This window comes from Euleptes europaea, chromosome 14, assembly GCF_029931775.1.
Source record: "Euleptes europaea isolate rEulEur1 chromosome 14, rEulEur1.hap1, whole genome shotgun sequence".
Lineage (NCBI taxonomy): Eukaryota > Metazoa > Chordata > Lepidosauria > Squamata > Sphaerodactylidae > Euleptes > Euleptes europaea.
In genome coordinates this window covers 53,035,721-53,056,482 of record NC_079325.1, presented here as the reverse complement: position 1 = coordinate 53,056,482, position 20,762 = coordinate 53,035,721, and the positions used below count along the sequence as shown (strand labels likewise).

At 46.7% G+C, this 20,762-nt stretch overlaps 1 protein-coding gene across 1 annotated transcript in view; it reads right to left on the bottom strand.

The window, feature by feature from the left end:
• The window catches only part of CIZ1 (CDKN1A interacting zinc finger protein 1), a 41,085-nt gene that overhangs the window by 12,606 nt on the left and 7,717 nt on the right, over positions 1-20,762 (bottom strand). The window contains exons 2-11 of the mRNA XM_056860178.1: positions 19,243-19,358; positions 14,439-14,608; positions 13,144-13,297; positions 10,546-10,600; positions 9,435-9,508; positions 7,487-7,566; positions 6,290-6,472; positions 3,731-3,861; positions 2,451-2,535; positions 546-659 (exon numbers count right to left, since the gene is read on the bottom strand). Coding sequence (XP_056716156.1) covers positions 546-659; positions 2,451-2,535; positions 3,731-3,861; positions 6,290-6,472; positions 7,487-7,566; positions 9,435-9,508; positions 10,546-10,600; positions 13,144-13,297; positions 14,439-14,608; positions 19,243-19,330 — 1,134 coding nt within the window. The 5' untranslated portion in view covers positions 19,331-19,358. The remainder of the gene's footprint in view (positions 1-545; positions 660-2,450; positions 2,536-3,730; positions 3,862-6,289; positions 6,473-7,486; positions 7,567-9,434; positions 9,509-10,545; positions 10,601-13,143; positions 13,298-14,438; positions 14,609-19,242; positions 19,359-20,762) is intronic.

The following is a 20,762-nucleotide window of genomic DNA, read 5'->3' as shown; positions in this document are numbered from 1 at the left end:
CTGTCCCCTAACGTTGCACATTTGGCACCATCACAATGCAAATCCTGGGTCCAGAAGACCTGAATTCTGCCGGGGGCGATGCCACGCAATTCAAGGAAAATGCTGACATTATGTTTTGTTTGTATAAATTAAGCTAGATGTCCTGCCCAGGATATATTCCACCTGTACCACTTGAGGCCCTCTAGCCCTGTGCCAACTCCGTGCCCTAAGCCACCCTGCCCCCTCAGACCTAGCCCACATTAAACGTGTAGGACCCTCCTGTATTTTGACTCTTCAGCCCCAAAGCTAATGCTAAAAGGTTGGCTTAGCTTCAGATGAGGAAGGCTACTGACTATTGGCCAGGCTCCTAAAAGCAGAATCCAGAGATCCAGCACTAGAGAAAAAAGGATGCCAACCAAGGCCATGAGCGGGGGGGCTCAAGATGCTGTATCCCCTCTTGGGGGGGGGCACAGAACTGAAGTCCAAGGAGAATGACCTGGAGACACTGTCCCTCCCGCCAGAATATCTGGCAAGCACATCACCACTACACCGCAGGCGGCCATTACCTCCTTGGCCTTCTGTTTGTGCTCGGAAGACTTCATGTGCTCCACAAACTTGCGTGGGGTTTTGAAATGGCGGCTGCATACAGTGCAAAAAGGCCGGAGAGAGCGCTTGGCGAGCTGGAGAAGGGTGGGGTGGGGGGAAGGTAGGAGAGAATATGGCATTTAGTCAAGGCAATGTTTGGTTTATCGTCACTTTTGCTAAAGGTTGCCGTTTGAAAGCTCAGGGATAGCCTCCAGCAATCCACAATCCTTCCGCCTTAGCTTCCCATTTGCCACATGGGGCTAATACGACTAGACTAACAGGACTGCTGGAATGATTAAGACAAGTGTTTCAAGCACTTAAGAGAAGCACTGTATGAATGCTAAAGTAACACCTGTATGAATGCTAAAATAGCACTTGCTAAAATAGCTCATGCACACCCACAGTGCCTGGAAGCACTCACGACCAAGCATCTGATGTACAATTTGCAGATCCAAAGGGACAGATTACATGGCTGAGTATACAGAATCCCAGCAGACTGGCTGACGTTCTCAGTGACAATGGAGTCCTAAACAGAGTTGCATCCTTCTAAGACTGTTGACTTCAAGAGTGTAACTCTGCGTAGGATTGCACTGTGATGGTTGTAAAGGTAGCAATGAGCCACCAGCTCAAACTTGGATGGTGCTGAGTTGTTTTCTGTTGCCCCAGAAGATCAGACCAGAACCAACGGGTTGAAATTAAATCAAAAGAGTTTCCGTCTAGACATTAGGAGGAATTTTCTAACAGACCAGTTCCTCAGTGGAACAGGTTTTCTCAGGAGGTTGTGAGCGATCCTTCCCTGGAGGTTTTTAAGCAGAGGCTAGATGGCCATCTGCCCGCAATGCTGATTCTATGATCTTAGGCAGATCATGAGAGGGAGGGCATCTTGGCCATCTTCTGGGCATGGAGTAGGGGTCACTGGGGGTGCAGGGGGAGGTAGTTGTGAATTTCCTGCATTGTGGAGGGGGTTGGACTAGATGACCCTGGTGGTCTCTTCCAACTCTATGATTCTATGAAATCCTAGGGAAGTGGCAAGAGAAGGAGATTTCGGAGACAACCACACACAGGTTGGGTATGACCAGCTCTTTGCAAGGTGGGTGCATCCTGAGTCAATGGCAAATTTAACCATAAGATAATCCAAAACGCTGTGCCAAAGAAAACCAAATTCTGTGACTTGTATAAAGTGAAAAGCAAATCTGCATAAATGTTCTTAGCTGGCAGAATTTATTTTGTTCCTGCCAGTGACAGGGAGGGCGCTTTGTTGTGAACACAGATTTTACCAGGCACTGAAGCTTTAAAAAAACGTTAAGACAAGATTTCCAGCGAACTCACTGGGTAATTTTTTGCACCACATTTTCCTGCTCTTTTAGACACCCACCTTCCAATCACAAAGAAGGGTTGTTGTTCCCTACGGAGTATTCTTTACAACATATTAAGGAAAGAGCTCTACCTACTGACAATTTAACGAAATACCTACAGAACAACACTCAAGATGCCTTCCAAGCAAGGAGGTTAAAGAAAATTACATGCTCTGGAGTGGATTTCTATGGCTTTGCGCAAGAGGGAAACGGAAGGAACCCAAATTAAGTTTCTTTTAACTAGAACGAGCTTTAAGCCATACTTTCTAAAGTACTATAATTGTGCAGCTGGTCCAAGAACAAGGTTATTACTACCGCAGAGTTCTTGCCAGAGAAAACAGAGACTACTAGAACAACCTAACAGCTTCAAGAATTTCTGCTGAGATTTTTGACTGCAAAGCCTCATGTATCCTTTCCTGCTTGTTCATTTACTTTTGGAACAAGCAGCTCAAGTGTTTCCCTCCCCGCCCTCCCCCACCCATTCCAGCACTCCTTCAAAATCCAAAGGAAAAAAGGTGCGTCGCCAGCCACCTTGTGCTCCTGAGTCCGCCGATGCTTAATCAGATCTCCTGTAAAATGGAGCTGGCAGGTGTGACACCATCGCTGCTGGCTGTCTCTACAATGAAAAAAGAATCCCAGCTAAGTTAGGAATACCACAGGGAGGCCTCTGCAGACTGTGTGACATATCTTTCCGGAGCGACTGCCTTTGTCAACAGACAGCCTGGACACTGCACACTCATACTGTCAATGTGGAACCAGCCTGGCTAGAACTGTTCTCTCTAAAGTGCTAGTTTTGCTGTTGTTGTTGTTTTACTTGCAAGGCAGCTGCGTTGTTTTTAACACGGAGGAGAATTTGAAAGCAGAGGCCCCCAACATGGTGCCCAGGGGCAACATGGCACTCGCCAACACCTTTTCTGGTGCCCGCCAAGCGTTTTTAGGAAGTGGGTATGGCCAAGAGGGGCTCCTGCCCAGCAGGGCTTCTGACTGGCCACTGGAGATCTAAGTGGCTCTGCAGATTAAACTAATGTTGTTTCAGAACAAGATGCCACCACAGTGTTGGTTTTAGTCTTTTGTTTCTCTTTCCCAGTGTGTTTTACAAAAATATTTCTCTTGGAATGCCTCTGTGTTTTTGTGTATCTCCTTCCAGCAGTGGCCTTTTTGGGGCTGCATCCACCACCCTGTGTCAGAATTCCAAAGGTGCTCAGTGGCTCAAAAAGGTTGGGAACCCCAGACTTTAAAATAATATCCCAGGGGTACAGTCCAGAATTTTATCCAGCATGGTGTAGAGTGGTGGGTTGGAGCAGTGAACTCTAATCTGGAGAACCGGGTTTGAATCCCCACTCCTCCACATGAACGGCGGACACTAATCTAGTGAACCGGGTTGGTTTCCGCATTTCTACACATGATGCCAGCTGGGTGACCTTGGGGTAGTCACAGTTCTCTTAGAGCTCTTTCAGCCCCCACCTACCTCACAAGGTGTCTGTTGTGGGGAGGGGAAGGTGATTGTAAGCCGGTTTGATTCTTCCTTAAATGGTTGAGAAAGTCAGCATATAAAAGCCAACTTCTCTTCTTCTCTCTGTGCAACCTTAGTCTCCTGAATGGCTAGGCCAGGCTTCCGATATCCTCACTCCTACTTACGCTGAGTAAAGTTGGCATCTAACAAATTACATGCAACTGATGAGACCAAACAGTATCTTCATCAGCCCCCATGGTTTGCAGCATTTGTTCTGGTTGTAATGGGGTGAGGGGAGGGAGCTCAGAAGGATGAGAAGTGCCAGGCTACAGCACTGAGGAAGGATCCTTGCGCATACCCATCTTTCTCAGCCAGTGGTTTCTGCTCCTTCACCATGGGCAGCAATGAGACAAAGCAGATGTTGCTCATGTGCTGGATCTCCTGAAGTCGCTGCTGGTGTTCCACTCCTGCCATGTGAGCCTGGAAATTCTGGCCAAGAGAAGGAGACCATCAGAGTTAGCATCTGACTCTGGAATGTCTCCCTAATTCCACATGGGCTGCTATTATTCTATTACTATTTACAAAAGAGACTCAAGAGCTGATCTACTTGTTCAAAAATACCAGCCTAGGATCCAAAGAACAACTTTAGGTACACTCAGAGATTTGAAACATTTCCTTTGAACAGACCCTTGTGTGCCTTATCACAAATGGCGTCTGGAAGCCTGTCAGTGACAAATAAGATTTGCTATGCAGTGTGGGAGGCAGCCGTTTTGAGTGACTCTCTTGAGCATTCAAAACCAGCAGTACAGGGGTTTTAGATCCTGACCATAATACAGCGCAGCCGTAGAGGGACTGTACGATTTCGGACTGTTGTGCAGGGATTGCATATGTGAATGCTTCCCCAAAAAGAAATAAACTCAACCATTCCCTGAATGTGCAATGCTACTTATAAGGGAGAAGCGCTGTCACCTCACTCTCAAGCGTGAGATTGCAAACCGGCAGTCCAAAATTGTACTGCTTTATGAAAACTAAGAGCCCCGTGGCGCAGAGTGGTAAGCTGCAGTACTGCAGTCCCAGCTCTGCTCACGACCTGAGTTTGATCCTGAGGTAAGTCAGTTTCAGGTAGCCGGCTCAAGGTTGACTCAGCCTTCCATCCTTCCAAGGTCAGTAAAATGAGTACCCAGCTTGCTGGGGGTAAAGGGAAGATGACTGGGGAAGGCACTGGCAAACCACCCCATAAACAAAGTCTGCCTAGGAAACGTCAGGATGTGACGTCACCCCATGGGTCAGGAATGACCCGGTGCTTGCACAGGAGACCGTTACCTTTTTACCTTTATGAAAACTGTATCCAGGTCTTTCTATATGTTGGCTCTTACTTGAGGCTGTCCATTTACATTCTACATCCTGGCCAGGAAAGAGGGCGGGGCACAAATAGAAAATAAATAAAATAATACATGATATGGTGCCCTCAGTATGAAGCTGCCTTATACTGAATCAGAGCCTTGGTCTATCAAACTCAGTATTGTCTACTCAGACCAGCAGCGGCTCTCCAGGGTCTCAGGCAGGGGTCTTTCACATCACCTACTTGCTTTGTCCCTTTAACTGGAGATGCCAGAGATTGAACCTGGGATCTTCTGCATGCTTTACAAAAGTCCCTGCCCCCAAAAGCTTAAAGTCTAACATTTGTGACAAGAAAGGAAGGTGGAGGCAAGGATAAAGAGAAGGAAAAATTGCACATTCATTTCAGCTGCGTATTCCCTTCACAACACACAGTTTGTTGCTTACTCACTGCATTGTCTCCAGGCAAATACCCATAATATTCTGGAGGGAATATTCTGAACTGCAATATCCTGAAGGGAACAGTGGTGCCAGTACATATTTATCGGTCATGTACTAAAAGCTATGGCCTATGAGGGCAGCCTGGCGCATGTACACCCCATGCACATTTCTGCATAAAGTACAAGATGACTCCAAGTCTATAACCCAAGCTGGACTGGAACCCATATTTTTCAAAGGTCTTGTCAGCCTGCGAGCAGTTCTATGCGCTCTGGCTTACAGTCCAGTTCCCAATTCCTCAGCCAGGACACCAAATCCATCACTCTTCATGACTCGAAGCTGGCTAGGCTCCTGCAAAGTTCTCCTTTGTTGAGCACATCTGCATTTATGTGCATGTTGTTGATGCAAACCCACTTCACAGTTTGCATACCATTATGCCACATGCTGCAGAGCACAAAGGGCACAGTCTCCGCTGTGCCATATTACCTGGGAGTCCCAGTCCTGAAGTCACTACCTGCGTATTGTAAGTTCTTAACAGTTCCAAATACAGAATATTATTATCCTGGGCAAGATTAAATGCTTTGCCATTAGGGGAACTAACAGGTAGAATACAAGGGACCCCCTTCTCAAGTTGATTGTGTGATTGTAACTCAGGAGACCTAGACACCATTTGGCATTTTTTCATCGATTGTAAGAAACACAACGTGGCCCATGAGAAATGGATCCATAGATATATTCAGAAATGGAGCCCTGAGACAAAGCAAGAGCTTGTAGTTAAGGTACTAGCAGATATTGATCCAAATGTGTCCTTGGCAGTTGCGAAATTTTTGTCTATGGCATTTAGCGGTATTATCATTTAAAATTTTAACCAATACTTTTAGTTATTTAAAATGTGAAAGCATATGACTTAGAATCATAGAGTTGGAAGGGACCACTAGGGTCATCTAGTCCAATGCAGGAAATTCACAACTACCTCCTACTTTAGATATTTTGTTGTTTTATATGTTTTTCATTCTCCTTTTTGCTTGTGACCTGTTGGTCTTTGAGCAGTAAATAAAAGGAATGCCATGTTGCAGAAGAGGAGGTAGTTGGCGAAGGCCTCACAATGCAAATGCACCCCCCACCTTGCGCACAGTGGTACCTGCTGGTTGCAGCAGTCAGTCTTGCAAATGTAACAGTAGAATTTCACAGCAGACTCCGGGCTGGTCTCCGCCGTGCCCATCTCAGAGGTCCAGTGGGTGGGCTTCAGGGCGGTGGTGCTGATGGCTCGGCTTTCACTGCTCTGCTGAATAGTCACTTTCAGCGACCCTGCAGAGCTCACCACCTGGGAAGACAGAAAGGACCGCGGATTCAGACCACCCACCAGGTTCTCCTGACAACCATTAAACCCCTTTAGCACAGGCAAGAAACAGTCTGAATATCTCTGGCTGGTCTGATCTCGTCAGGGCTTTGAAGCTGAGCAGGGATAGCCACGGTTTGTGCTTGAATGGGAGACAGCCAAGGATGCCCAGGGTTGCTATGCACAGGAAGGCCATGGCAAACCACCTTTGCTCATCTCTTGCCGTAGAAACCCCATGGTCCTGGGGGCGCCATGAGTTGGTTGCGACTTGACAGCACACAGTTATTATTATTATTATTAGCACACGCGGGAAGGAAAGCTCAAGGTACATCAAGACCTTTGCAAGGTGCATTGCTTTACATACAATCTGGGGGTGGGCTGTGACAAATCCTAAAACTTGCTAAGGGTCAGGAGTGCCACCTAGAGCGTCTGTGGCCCTAGATTACATTAAGAGGTAAAGGCAGTCCCCTCTGCAAGCACCAGGTCATTCCTGACCCATGGGGTGACGTTACATCCCGACATTTACTAGGCAGACTGTGTTTACGGGGTGGTTAGCCAGTGCCTTCCCCGTCATCTTCCCTTTACCCCCAGCAAGCTGGGTACTCATTTTACTGACCTCGAAAGGATGGAAGGCTGATCACCCTTGAGCCGGCTACCTGAAACCAACTTCCGTCTGGATGGAACTCATGTCGTAAGCACAGCTTTGACTGCAGTACTGCACTTACCATTTTTTCCCCTTCTTACCATAACAGGGGCCCTCATACACACCCAGGTGCTTGGGTGATGTCTATGACATGGGCATTACACCCCTGCCAAAAGGGACAGGACAGCTGAACGAAGGGAACACATCTCAGCCACTGAGTCTTACAGGATTTAGAAGCAAGGGGACAGACCACAGACCACATTACACCACGCTAGCTCAAATCCTTAGGTAGAAAAGCAAACAGATCTTTTGCAATACGACCCTTTTCTTGCGGGAGGATGAAATCCTGGGCTCACCTCAGAAGCCTTCAGTTCCTCAGAGAAGTTCTTCTCCTTCGAAGTGTCTGCTGCCAGATTCTCTTCCCCGTGGTCTGTCTCTACAAAAACAAACAATATGGTCAGAGGAAAGAAATCTTTAAGTCATTGGGGGAAGGGCTAAAGAGAAAAACATTCATCCAAAGTCACAAACACATTCCCCAGGCAAGAACTCCATCTAGAGTGAACCTAAGTCCTCTGATCAAACAGAAACATGCTCCATCTTTCCCTCTGGCCGTTTCCCTCTACGATGCTACTATCACCTTGAACCAGAATCGCCTCTGGAGATGCATGTTTCAAAGCTCTGATGGTTAAACCTTTTTTCTTTTTTGGGAAAAAGGATACAATGTATGAAGCTGCCTCACACCAAGGCAGACTAGTGGTCCATCTAGCCCAGGAGTCCCCAACGTGGTGCCCATGAGCTCCATGGTGCCCGCCAACACCTTTCTTGGTGCCCATGAAGTGTTTTTAGAAAGTGGGTGGAGCAATATGAGGTTGTTGCCCAGCAGGGCTTCTGACTGGCCACTGGTGATCTGGCTGGCTGTGCAGAATAAAGTAGTGTTTCAGTTGCAGTTGCCACCCCATTGTTGCTTTTATTTTCTCTCACTCCTTTTTCTTGTGCAATTTTTAAATTACCCTTCTTCTCCCCTGCACTTGGACTTCCTCTGAGCATGTGGCTTCACTTCCTGCAGCCAGTTTGTCACTGGCTCCACCTCCTCTGGCAGCCATTTTGCAGTGGTGCCCACCACCCTTTGCCAATACAACAGACTGCGGCTCTCTAGGATATCTGGTGGGGATCTTCCCAGGTCTGCTGCCTGGGGATCTTTCTAGCTGGAGGCTGCTCCAGCACTGAGGTTGGTCCCTCCCCTCCAAAGACAGACATATTTGGCAACCTATGAACATACATGAAGCAGGGCTCCAAGCTTTAACTGATTAAAAACGTTTCAGAACTGGGAAACAGTGTGTGAGCTTCACGGATGAGTGGGAATTTGAACCCAGGTCTCTTCAGTCCCAGTCTGAATCTCCAACCACTATACCACGCTGGCTCAAATGACATTAAAATCCAACAGAACTGTTCCCTGGGATGGAGATTCTTAGCTGGATCCAGGCACAATGGAGGCCATTTCCATCCTTTCCTTTGCGGCAACTGAAAGCAGTTGGGAGAAGGAGGGCTCACAGCTGGAGCTGGATCCAGGCATGAGAAAGGCTCCTTCTCCATTATTTATGTGTGTGTGTGTGTGTGTTAAGTGCCGTCAAGTCGCTTCTGACTCATGGCAACCCTATGAATCAATGTCCTCCAATACGTCCTATCCTTAACAGCCTTGCTCAGGTCTTGCAAATTGAGGGGCGTGGCAAATTGAGGGGCGTGGCTTCCTTTACAGAGTCTTTTTTCCTTTTCTTTCCCCCAGTTCTTAGACCGAGGTCTTGAACAATAAAACCATAAAACCCTTTATAGAGTTAATCCATCTCTTGTTGGGTCTTCTTTTTTTCCTGCTGCCCTCAACTTTTCCTAGCATGATTGTCTTTTCCAGTGACCCTTGTCTTCTCATGATGTGACCAAAGTACGATATCCTCAGTTTAGTCATTTTAGCTTCTAGGGTCAGTTCAGGCTTGAATTGATCTAGAACCCACTGATTTGTTTGTTTGTTTGGCAGTCCACAGTATCCTCAACACTCTCCTCCAACACCACATTTCAAAGGAATCTACTTTCTTCCTAACAGCTTTCTTCACTGTCCAGCTTTCATACCCATATATAATAATAGGGAATACTATGGCATGAATAACTTAATTAACCCATTCTTTATACAAGTTGACAAATTCAGGTTTGTTTTTTAAAATCGGTACAGAATTTCCATTCTCGTTCTTAATGCAGGAGGTACACAGCCGTGCCCATAATTTAGGATCTCCTGAGCACGTATAAGGAGCTTACCTTCCACATGGGATTCCGTAGCCTCCATTTCCTGAATGCACAGAGGATCATCAGGGATTGATTCTTCATCTCCACTAGCAAGAGGAGAGGGAGGGGGGAATTAAATCCATTATAGCAAATGACAATTAGATTCGAGTCCAGTAGCATCTTAGAGACCAACACGATTTTCGCGGTACAACCTTTCCAGAGTCAATGCTCCCTTCATCAGATACTGACAAAGGGAGTTTTGACTCTCAAAAGCTCGTACCTCAAATCTTGCTGGTCTCTATGGTGCTCCTGGACCTGCTGTACTACTGCAGACCAACACCGCTAACCTCTAAAACTAGCAAATGACGATGTGGGTTTTCCCAGAACATTTGGAATCAGAACATTTTGCAGAAAACTCTCTGGAAAGTTTTCAAGTGCCAACTGGCTGCACTCCAATTTAGCATGCAATTTGACTTGTATTTGGTTAAGAACAGTGCACGCAGGGCTGGTTACCCCCTCTCAAAAAAGATACATGAACATATGAAGTAGCCTGATACCAGTCCATCTAACACAGTAGTGTCTTCTCTGACTGGCAGCAGCCCTCCACGGTCTCAAGCAGAGGAAGGTATTTTCCAACACTCGCTATTTCAGATCTTTTAACTGGAAATAACTAGGTACTGGATTTGAGAGCTTTCATACCTAAAACACATTGCTCTACCCCAGCGCTAAATCTTACAATATTGAAAAGAGCCACTAAAATGGCAAAATGGTCCATAATTAAATTGATTGGTAGCAAATTCAGGACATGCTTCATGATCCTTCACGAACTTACAGAATCCCATCAGCATAATAATGGTCCCTATCTTAAATGGCTTTCGGGGGCGGGGGAAAGGACTGGTCATGGAGGAGAGGTCCATCACAATCTGTTAGCCAGCACCCCTCAATGAAGCTTCCATGTTCAGAGGCAGTATACCTGCCATTACAACATGGTGGGGACAAAGAGGTGTGGAGAACTGTTGCCTCCAAGGCCCATTCCCCTCAGCACCTGGCTGAAAACAGTTGGGAACAGGAGTGCGGGTGGGATCTTCAGTCTGATCCAGCAAAGGCAATCTGACACCATGCGGTTTCTGGCATCTATGAGTACCTTTTCAGCCGCTTGCTTGCTGGCTCACCATCTGGGGAGGATTCTCTCAGCATCTCTGAAGGCACCAAAAAAAGAGGTTATTGCTGGAGAACAATTCAGACACCTTCTAGCTCAGTGCCATTCATAGCGTATGGCAGAGCTCTGGAGGGAGGCATGCGCAGTCACCGAGGTCAGCCCATGCTTCTATTTCGCCCCTCTGATGAGCATTTTGCTGAGCCCAACATGACTTGGGCAATTAGTTACTCTGCACTCATCACCAGTGAGCACAAAATAATATATTACCCTGACCTGGTTGGCCCAGGCTAGCCTAATCTTGACAGACTTCAGAAGCTGGTTAGCATTTGAATGGGAGACCACAAGGAAGTCCAGCGTTGCAACGTAAAGGCAGGCAATGGTAAATCAACTCTGAGCATCTCTTGCCTTGAAAACCCTACTGGGTCACCATAAGTCAGCTGCGACTTGACAGCAAAAAAAAAGGGATCAACAACGAGCAGAAAATACATGAGGACAGGAAGTATCAAAATCACTGCATTTGCAAGTGGGATGCAGTAGTTAAAGAACTGGGGAGACCCCCTGCTCGCTTTGAAACTTACTGGGTGATCTTGGGCCAGGCCCAGCCTAACCTGAGGTTGTGACAAGGATAAAATGGAGAAGGGGGAACCATGTTATTTGAGCTTCTTTGAAGGGAAGACAGGATGAAAGCTTCATAGGCAGGACTCAAGCTTATGAGGACGGAACTCATGTCTTTCAGGCCAGTTACTTTAAAGAAGCGTTGGCCACAGCAGGGCTGGCAGCAGAATTGAGGTGGTCGGCTCTGGGCTCTCCAAAGGCAATTCATAGCCTCCACCCACCCCCCATACACACACACACACACACATTAGTTAATCCAGAGAGGGGAGGACACTAAGGAAAAGGTTTCTAATTTGCCCCAACAAGGCAGGACCAAAAGGAACCACAGAAACTAGCCCTTCCTATGGAGTAAGCAAGGGGACCTTTCGAAGTCGTCCCCCTCTACTCCAGAAGAATAAAATTTTGAGCATGGGGCAATTTTCACCCTCCTCACCTATTTCAAATTTGTTCTGTGCAGATGATGCTGTGTTGCTTTCATGGTCTCGAGTGGGTTTAAGACGTCTACTAAGTGCATTTGCATTTTATTGCTCACAAGAGTTCTTAGAAATAAATTATCAAAAGACTAAGGTTATAGTATTTTGTAAAGGTGTCCCACCTCACCACTTTTCATGGATGGCCACTTAATTAAGCAGGTTAATACATTTCGCTACCTGGGCATTAGTTTCTCCTATAATATGTCCTGGACAGGCCATATGACCGCTGCCATGAAGGTAGCATCTGTACACTCAGCAGTCCTGAGATTTTTTCAAACCTCAGGAGGCAATTATATACCAGCTGCTATCGAGGCGTTCAAGACTAAGGTAGCCCTGTTATTATTATTCGGTGTACCTTTGGCTATTGCCAAAGTTAATGAAAAGTATGATTCCTGCTTAATTTCTTTTTTACACTCCATGTCCAACTTGCCAACATGTATTTCTGGTCCAGCAATTTGCTTGGAATTTGCTGAACCTTCCTTGGAAGCTAAAGCTTGGTTTGCAACCTTTACTTTAAAAAGTCTTTAGTCCTCAGAAGGGTGCTATTTGCATTTACTGGCTAAAGATGGCTTTCAGAGTTCACAGCAAAAATTAGTTGAGGATAGATTGCAGAAACTGAATTTGTCCCTTGAGGTTTTAAAGCAAATGGAATATTCCTCTGCATGTAAATTAGTCAGATCTAGAGTGTTGCAACTTGACAAATGGGACGCTGGCTGCAGAGCGCGCAGGGTATGCTCCTTGTACCATCTGGGCCTCCCCATTCCAAAGATTCTACCTGCTTACTGTAAATTTTTAGTTGTCCCCAAATACCGAGTGCTTTTCTCTAAGGCCAGATTAAATGCACTGCCATTGGGGGAATTGTCAGGCAGGTTTTCAGGCATCTCCTTTTCCAAGTGACTTTGTGATTGTGGATCAGGTAGTTTGGACACTGTTTGGCATTTTTGTTGTTGATTGTAAAAAGCATGATCTCGCCAGAGACAAATGGATCACAGTATACATTCAGAGGTGGGGACCTGCCCTAAAGCAAGAGATAGTTGCAAAGCTATTGGCTGATACTGATCCAAATGTAACCCTAGCCATGGCAAAAATTGTATCGATGGCATTTAATGATATCTCCTTTTAACCGTACTGCTCAGATATTGTATTTTTGTATGTTTGGTTATTTCTGTATTATTGAATTTATTTTGCTCATGACTTGTTGGTCCACGAGCATAAAGAACAGAATAAAGGAAATAAAGGAATAGAAGTATGGGGCAATTAGAGAAAGGTACAGAAAAATGAAAAGGTGGCGTTCTCACACACAGATCCAAAGACCAATCTGTTTGTTCCTGTGGCTTCTTCCCTCACTGGAAAATGTCAAGCAAGCAAGCCAACCATCTGTTGTCCAGGCAGCATCCAAGTTTGAGCGCAGTTCCCCACAACACCATTTTTTTTGTTATTGTTGTTTGTGGGAGGTGGAGAACAAGCTCAGAGAAGCTCACCTCCCTTCTCCTACCTGATGGTGAAGAGCCAAGCTGTTCAGACCCTGTTTTGACGAGACATCCCTCCAAAAGAGGTCCCCTCTCATCTGCTCCTGGAGTCTGAGAAGATGAGGATGAGGAGATCGCCAAATCCACTTCCCGCTTCCTTTCAGGGGCCCTCGGAAAGTCCTACAGACCACAGAGTGAAAGTGTCCCAAATATTGTCAGCCAAAATTCTAGTCCAGAGATCCCCAACATGGTGCCCCCCAATGCCTTTCCTGGCACCTGCCAAGTGTTTTTAGGTAGTGGGCAGGGCCAGATTGGGATTTTGCCCAGTGAGGAGCCAGCATGGTGTAGTGGTTAAGAGTGGAGGTTTGGAGTGGTGGATGCTCATCTGGCGAACTAGGTTGGTTTCCCCACTCCTACACATGAAGCCAGCTGGGTGACCTTGGGCTAGTCACAGCTCTCTTAGAGCTCTCTCAGCCCTACCTACCTCACAAGGTGTCTGTTGTGGGGAGGGGAAGGGAAGGTGATTGTAAGCCAATCTGATAGTGGTAGAGAAAATTGGCATATAAAAAACCAACTCTTCTTCTCTCTTCTTCTCTTCAGATTGGCTGTGAAGGTTTCTTAAAACCTTACTTTGGCAGCAGCTGCCATCACAGCACCAGGATCATCACTGTGTGACTGAAAGGAAGCCATTTTGAGGCTGCTCTGCTTCCCGTGGCCACCAATGGCTGTGCCCAGAATTGTGTGTCAGAATTCCAAAGGTGCCCACTGGCCCAAAAAAGGCTGGAGACCCTTGGTATGAAATAAACCAGCCCAGAGAGGAAGAGAAGGGGAGCCAAGGCCCATTTCAGGACAGGGCAGCTCACACAACTTGCAACCCACTAAGCCAAACACAGCCCATTGGGCATGGCAGATCCCCCACCTGCCGGTGCCTTGGTAAGACTTCAGTTCTTGCCGCCTAATTGAGAATATCAAAGGGAGGATGGAACCTCAGAGGCCTCAACACAACTGTGGTGGGCTGCATCTGGCTTGGTCACGCAGGTCTGCCACAGAGACCCTGAAACAAGGCCCGGAAGCATTCTGCATTCAAGAACAAGACGCCACGCTTCCTGGCATTCAATAGAGCGCTGGCAAGAGAGAGGATGTAAACGGAAAACTGAAGCAGAGGAGCAGCCATGTACCAGGAAGGCCTCCCTTTTCTCCCCTGCATTTTTAAATCCCTCCCTTCCTTCACAGATTTCTGGGTGCTGTATGGGGAGGACGGGGGTAGTGGTGTGAGAACTGGAAAAGATCAGTGAGATTTTGCCACAACAGCACAGCTCACCTTGCGAAAGGTGCGGTTCTGCCTTTGAAATGGGAGGCCCGGGAAAGCCAGGCGGGTGGGCTTTAAGGAGACTCCGACGGGCGGGGGACCTAAAAGAGAATGCCTCGTCGCCTGAGGAAAGAATTGCTGCAACACGGGAGCCGCTGCCATGTTGAAGCCTCTCAAGTTACCTAAAAATGCAAAACAAAGAAACAAATGCATTTATTTATTTATTTAAATATTTATACCCCACCTTCCTCTTGTGACTCAAGGTGGCTTACAATTCCAAATATTAAATACATACACAATACAGTAAAATCCCATTTATCTCCCCAAGAGAATGCCTGCAGCTTAAACAACATCAAAATCCTTTTTTGCTGGATCGAAGGTAAAAAATGGCTCCTTGGCTTCCTGGTCTGTTGTTACCTTGTTTTTGGTTTAGTTTGGTGTGTTGAGCTCTGGCAGAGCTCTAAAAAAACTCCTTCCTGACCAAGACAGAAAAATAACTAGGAGATCAGAGGCAGTCCCAATTCCCAGGCAAATCAAATGTATCTGGCCCTCTAGTCTCAGGAGATATGTGTGTGGCATCTGTATAATGGACCTGGATGGCCCAGGCTAGCCTGATCTCGTCAGATCTCAGAAGCTAAGCAGGGTCAGCCCTGATTAGTATTTGGAAGGGAGACCACCAAGGAATACCAGGGTTGCTGCGCAGAGGAAGGCACTGGCAAACCACCTCTGTTAGTCTCTTGCCATGAAAACCCCAAAAGGGGTTGCCATAAGTCGGCTGCGACTTGACAGCACTTTACACACACACACACACATCTGTATAATGACCTTCTGTATATTAGGGCAGAAGGGTCTGTTCTGTGATGGTTACAGCAGGTAAGGTCAGACCATCAATGAGAGTAATGATCAGTAAGGAAAGTAACAATTTCCAAACACATTCTCCAAAGCCCCATCCCCCCTGCAAAGTAGGCATCATCCTAAACGTTTCTGTTTCTAGTTACTGTCATATTTTTGTGCTCCCAGAAACTAGGGCATAGAAATGAATTTTAAAAAACCAGACATTACTTCTGCTCCAGGCATGGCCAGGCCAGTTCAACCTAGTGAACCGCCCCACTCACAGCACCCCTCCAGGGTAGGACCCAAGGTAGGCTGCACAGGAATGGCCTCCCTCTGCAGCCTGCCTCGAATGGATCTGACACAATAGTGACACGAGAGCAGGCAGAACATTGTCACTGTAGCAGCCTCCTCCATCATGGCTGCTTGGGACACTTTGGCTGTGAACTGGCTCTGAGGAGAAAGCAACGACCGAGGCGCAAGAAGCTGGTCGCCTCTCTGGCAAATGAAGGCAGCCCTCCCCATGAGGGAAAGTGAAGCAGGCACCGGGGGGGGGGGGGGAGGAAGAGCTCTCTGAAAAGTCAGCTTATTGTATTCCATGTTAGTTACTGGGAAGAAAGCGGCCATCTTGATTTTCAGCCTTGGGCCAGCCCTGTCTGTGAAGAAGCTGGGCCTACAAAACCACACTCAAGCAATTGCCCTACGAAACAGACATCCATTTGTCGAAGGCTTTCACAGTCAAGAGTTCATTGGTTCTTGCAGGTTATCCGGGCTGTGTGACCGTGGTCACACAGCCCGGATAACCTACAAGAACCAAAGACATCCATTTGTTGATTAATGCTGTTCCTCGGCCATAAATCAGCAAATGTTTTCAGAGGTATTTCCCCAAAGCAGGCAGAGATGGACTCATGAAGAAGCAACCCCAGTCAGACGCTACTTCGAATCCTTTCATGGGAACCCTTCCTTATCTAGTGTCCAAGAGTGACTTAACTAGATTGGATGCGGGCTAAGGCTGCGATGCTAAGCACTCGCACTTCGAAGAAAGACTGAAATATAATGGGATTTACTGAGTAGGCACACAAGGGTGGAGGATGGGATGGCAACTAGGAAGGAGATATAACAGACCAACACAATCCAGAGAGCAGCATCAACCATTTTAGTATACGCGCTGGATGCCAGGACTGCTCCCTAAAAACGACACTTCATTTAGATACAGGAAACACGTACACACAAACAGACGTTACCAGTTTCCACTGCTGAACCCACAGGTTATACGTACCACCCGCTAAATTATTTACTCTGGTGTTTCTCAGATACCAAAGTATCTGGGCATCAAATATTCTCAAACGTAACCCAAACCGTGCCAAGTGACCGGGAAAATTCAGGTGAACAGCCAGGGCTCAGATGGTTCTTTATTACAAACGTAACGTGTATATCAACTACCTAACATCTAAACAGCCAACCAAAGAACCAAAGCGGCTATTAGATATTATAAAACAGGCTGTAAATGAGCATGTAAATTAAAATGCAGAATTTTTATATTATATGGAGAAAAATCACTGAATGCTTTTTTAAAGAAACGGGCTGATAATAGGATACTTTCTGATAACCGTATCCTAACCAAATGGGGAAGAACAGTAGTATAAAAGAGACAATATAATTTATATGTGATCCACACATTTTGACTGGGCTCAGTAGCCAAACATTTTTTGCAGCAGCCCTCAAAGCTCTTTCATGTCCTGCTCCACAAAGGCAAACTTCATCCTTTTAAACCGGTTAAGGAAACCTGGCACCATTTCAAAAGAAGCGCACTTTGCTTTCCTTGAGTCATCGGTGGCTTTTCCCAAACATTATTACTCCTGCAGCAGATTAAACCAAATGTTTTCTACACTGGTTTCCAAAACTAATATATATTGGTTGCCAGAGCACACTGCATTTGTGGACTCCTGTATGAAATCCTGCTCCAAGATGCAAAAAGTGTTTAACACAGTACTTAGGTATAGCAAGAGCCCTGGCTTGAGCACCCAAGGCCTCCCTGTCCATGGAAGCCTTGTTGTTCAATTATGTGTCAGAGGTTCCAAAGGCCTTATTTTCTACCGTGTTGCATCTTATTACGGCGGCTAGAGCTGTGTTTGCAAGACACTGGAAGCGAGAAACAGCCCCATCAGTACAAGAATGGGCACAGAGGTGTCTAGAGATCTACCCACTGAAAATTAACAAATCTAAGGAACGGGACTCAACTCAGACTGAGCTAATTTGGTAGCCTGTGATAGAGAAACTATGTCATTTTATTTTGTAAGGGTCCCATTTTCACCATGTTATAATTGAGACTTTGTATGAGAACACCTCCTACCTTAATCGCCTCATTTCCCATAAATCCAAGAACATATGCCTTTTATTGCCTAACTGATTGACTGTTTCCCCTTAAAAATAGGAGCATTTCAGTGTGCTCCCACATTCTCGAGTTTTCCAAAACGCTCCAGTAAGACTATATACACCACCTATCAGAAGACCACCCTCATCATATAAGGAAAAAGAAGCAGCACAACACAACTAGAAAAACAAGACCACGTTCCTGAAACAGGACTCTGTGGCAGGGTTCACATACAAAGACAAGCCATGGTGTGGTGTTACATGAATGAGCCATGAACTTATGCATGCTCTCCTGCTCCCTAAAGGATGATGTTAGTTGTTAGCTGGCGAACTACGATTTGTTTTCCTTCAGAGTGAGGTTTTCCGGCAAAATACATGCTCAAAGAAATTTCCAAGGGGGAAAAGAAGCATAGCATGGCATGAAGACTGGCTAAAACACCAGAGGTCCACAAAGATGACCTCAAGCAGCAACTGTAAATTTCATGCTGGCAAATGTCCCTTTCCAGAAACCAGCACCTTCCTCACATCACAGAGTACTGGGGGGAGGGTCATTCCCTTCCTCTCAGACACAAGAAACCAACCCTCCCTAAAGTCTTCTGGCACATGTGCAGAATTCAGAGGAAGGCCAGGGTTGGACCACGCACTGGGGAAGGTTGGAATCGGTGGGACAGAGAGATTCAGGCTGCTCTGGACTCCCTCTAAAGCCCATTGTGAAGTAGTGGCCCCTGTCCCCCCCCCAATATATAAGAAATAATGTTTAACTTGCATCCTCGGTTCTGCACATGTGGAACACCCATTCTCCCTCCATGTATGTTCAAAGGATATATCTTATCATTGGGGCTAACAACAAATGGAGTATGTCATATTTGAAGTATGTTGGTTTACTCGGCCTCTGGTTTGCACATGAGAAAACATACAAGGGAGACCTGCAAATCCACTCCAGAGACTCCACTGAGAAATTGCACCCAGCATGCCCTATTGATTTCCATTCATTTCAAGGGCTGGCACAGCACAAATTCCCTGATAATCTTATCCACCGACAATTGCTAAGTACGTGGCTTCCCCGCACCTCTCCATCAAGCGATTTACTAGTTGTACGACAGAGTGCAACAAACTGGAAAGGCCTCTCTCCTAAAGCCCCTTCGGATTTGCCATCGATCAAGACCCGACCGGATAACTTTCAATTACACAGGTCGGAATGCCCTCTGCAAAGCGGAGGATCTTTTCCACAGCAGCCCTTATGAGAATTCCTCGTCTTGAGAATCACCCCTTGTCGCCTGTCGAAGGCAAGCGAAAAGTTAACTTCTGAGGCCCCAGCGGATCCAGGGGTTCTCACTGCAGCTATGACTCACATTTTTCCGTTTGTCTTATGAGACTTTGGATTTTTCACTGTGAAAATATTAAACTGTCATTTTTAAACACCTGGGGATGCTTTTAACAGAACAGTGGTACGTAAATACTGTCAATAGAGCAAAGATGCTTTGGCGGGGACGGAATTCCCAAGCATCAGAGTGCAACGCTCTCTGCCTCTTTTGCATTGAGACTTTAACGGCTTGTGTCTCAAGCCAAAGGAAGAAAGGAAAGAAGAACACAGGTGGGCGGCAATCTGTACCTTGCATCTGCTGCACCAGCAGGGCTCGCTGAAGCATGGGGTTGGCGTTGAGGAGCGACGCTTGATTGGCTGCTCGCAAGTTCAGCATCGACTGCTGCTGGGGTGGTGTCACACCCCTGGGGAGGAGAGGGGAAAAAAAACATATTTCTACATCAAGGACCAGGCAACAAGAAGATATCTTTCCCGGGGATGGAGCCAGCTGGCCCACTCCCCTTTCAAACGGCAAAAAACCAGGACTGCCCTCAGGCAATGTGGCAATAGGGTAAGCCTCTCACAAACAGCATAGGCGAGAACAGACACGTTTCCCTCCTATGCGACCTTTCTAACGGGAAAGGTACCCACAGCTGCTTATGAGAAGCTCCAACAAAAGAAAACCCTCAGAAAAAAATCTTACGGAGATCAAAGTCATGACCATGGGACGTGGCCTCGAGCATCTTCAAAGGCCCATTAACCTGAACTGACTGATAGTCCCAGCTGCTGCTATGTTCCCCGTCTTTTGATTTTGTTACGGGCATCAATCCTAACATCCCATGCACAGGATGATCATTCCCAGGGATGTGGGAACAGCCATGGGGTTGGGGGGGCGTGGAGAGAGGACACTCCGGGTGCCTTCTGAGTATGGATCCTTGCCACTGCCATTATACAATCCTCAACTGACCCCTTCTTTGACCCCCTGACCTATGCTGGGAGGGGCTGTCACTCAGTAGTAGAGTATCTGCTTTGCATGCAGAAGGTCCCAGGTTCAATCCCTGGCATCTCCAGTAAAGGGACTAGGCAAGTAGGTGATGTGAAAGACCTCTGCCTGAGACCCTGGAGAGCCGCTGCCGGTCTGAGTTGACAATACTGACTTGGATGGACCAAGGGTCCAATTCAGTATAAGGCAGCTTCATGTGTGTACCCTGCCTTTCTTCCCTGGATGTCAACAGCCAGAGTTCTCAGGTGGTCTTTCGCCGAGTCACCAATTCAAAAATATTTCCTCTCCCCCTGATCCTGGAGCCACAAAGACTGGAGCTTCAGCCTCCCTGCCTGGCTGGCCAGCACCTACCATGCCTCCCTCATTCCCCCTCCCCCGGAACTAGCCCTCTTCCCCTATGCCCGCATAACCCTTGGTTAGGCCTGGCCTTCGCCCCCCTCCCGCTGGCATGACTCTGCTCCAGCCATCTGGAATTCTCAGCTGACCCCTTCTTCTCTGACCCTTTGACCTATGCTGGTCCCAGCATTGCTCTTTCACCATCAGCATCCATGTCCTCCCCCCCCCCCAATGCTCCTGAGTAGCAGACATGCATGCCAAAGGCTGAGGTGGTTTGAATATCTTCAAGTGAAGAGATTTCTTATTAATCTAAACCGCAATGGATTTTTTGTTAGGCCAAAAAGGCAAATTTGAAAGAACAATGACTCGGCACTCAAAACATTTGCTTTCTTTGGACTGATTATCCCACACGAATCACCAAGGATACCAAATCTGCTTTATAAATGGAACCAAACTTTAGGATAGGAGATTGCAAAATAAGTCTGGGAAT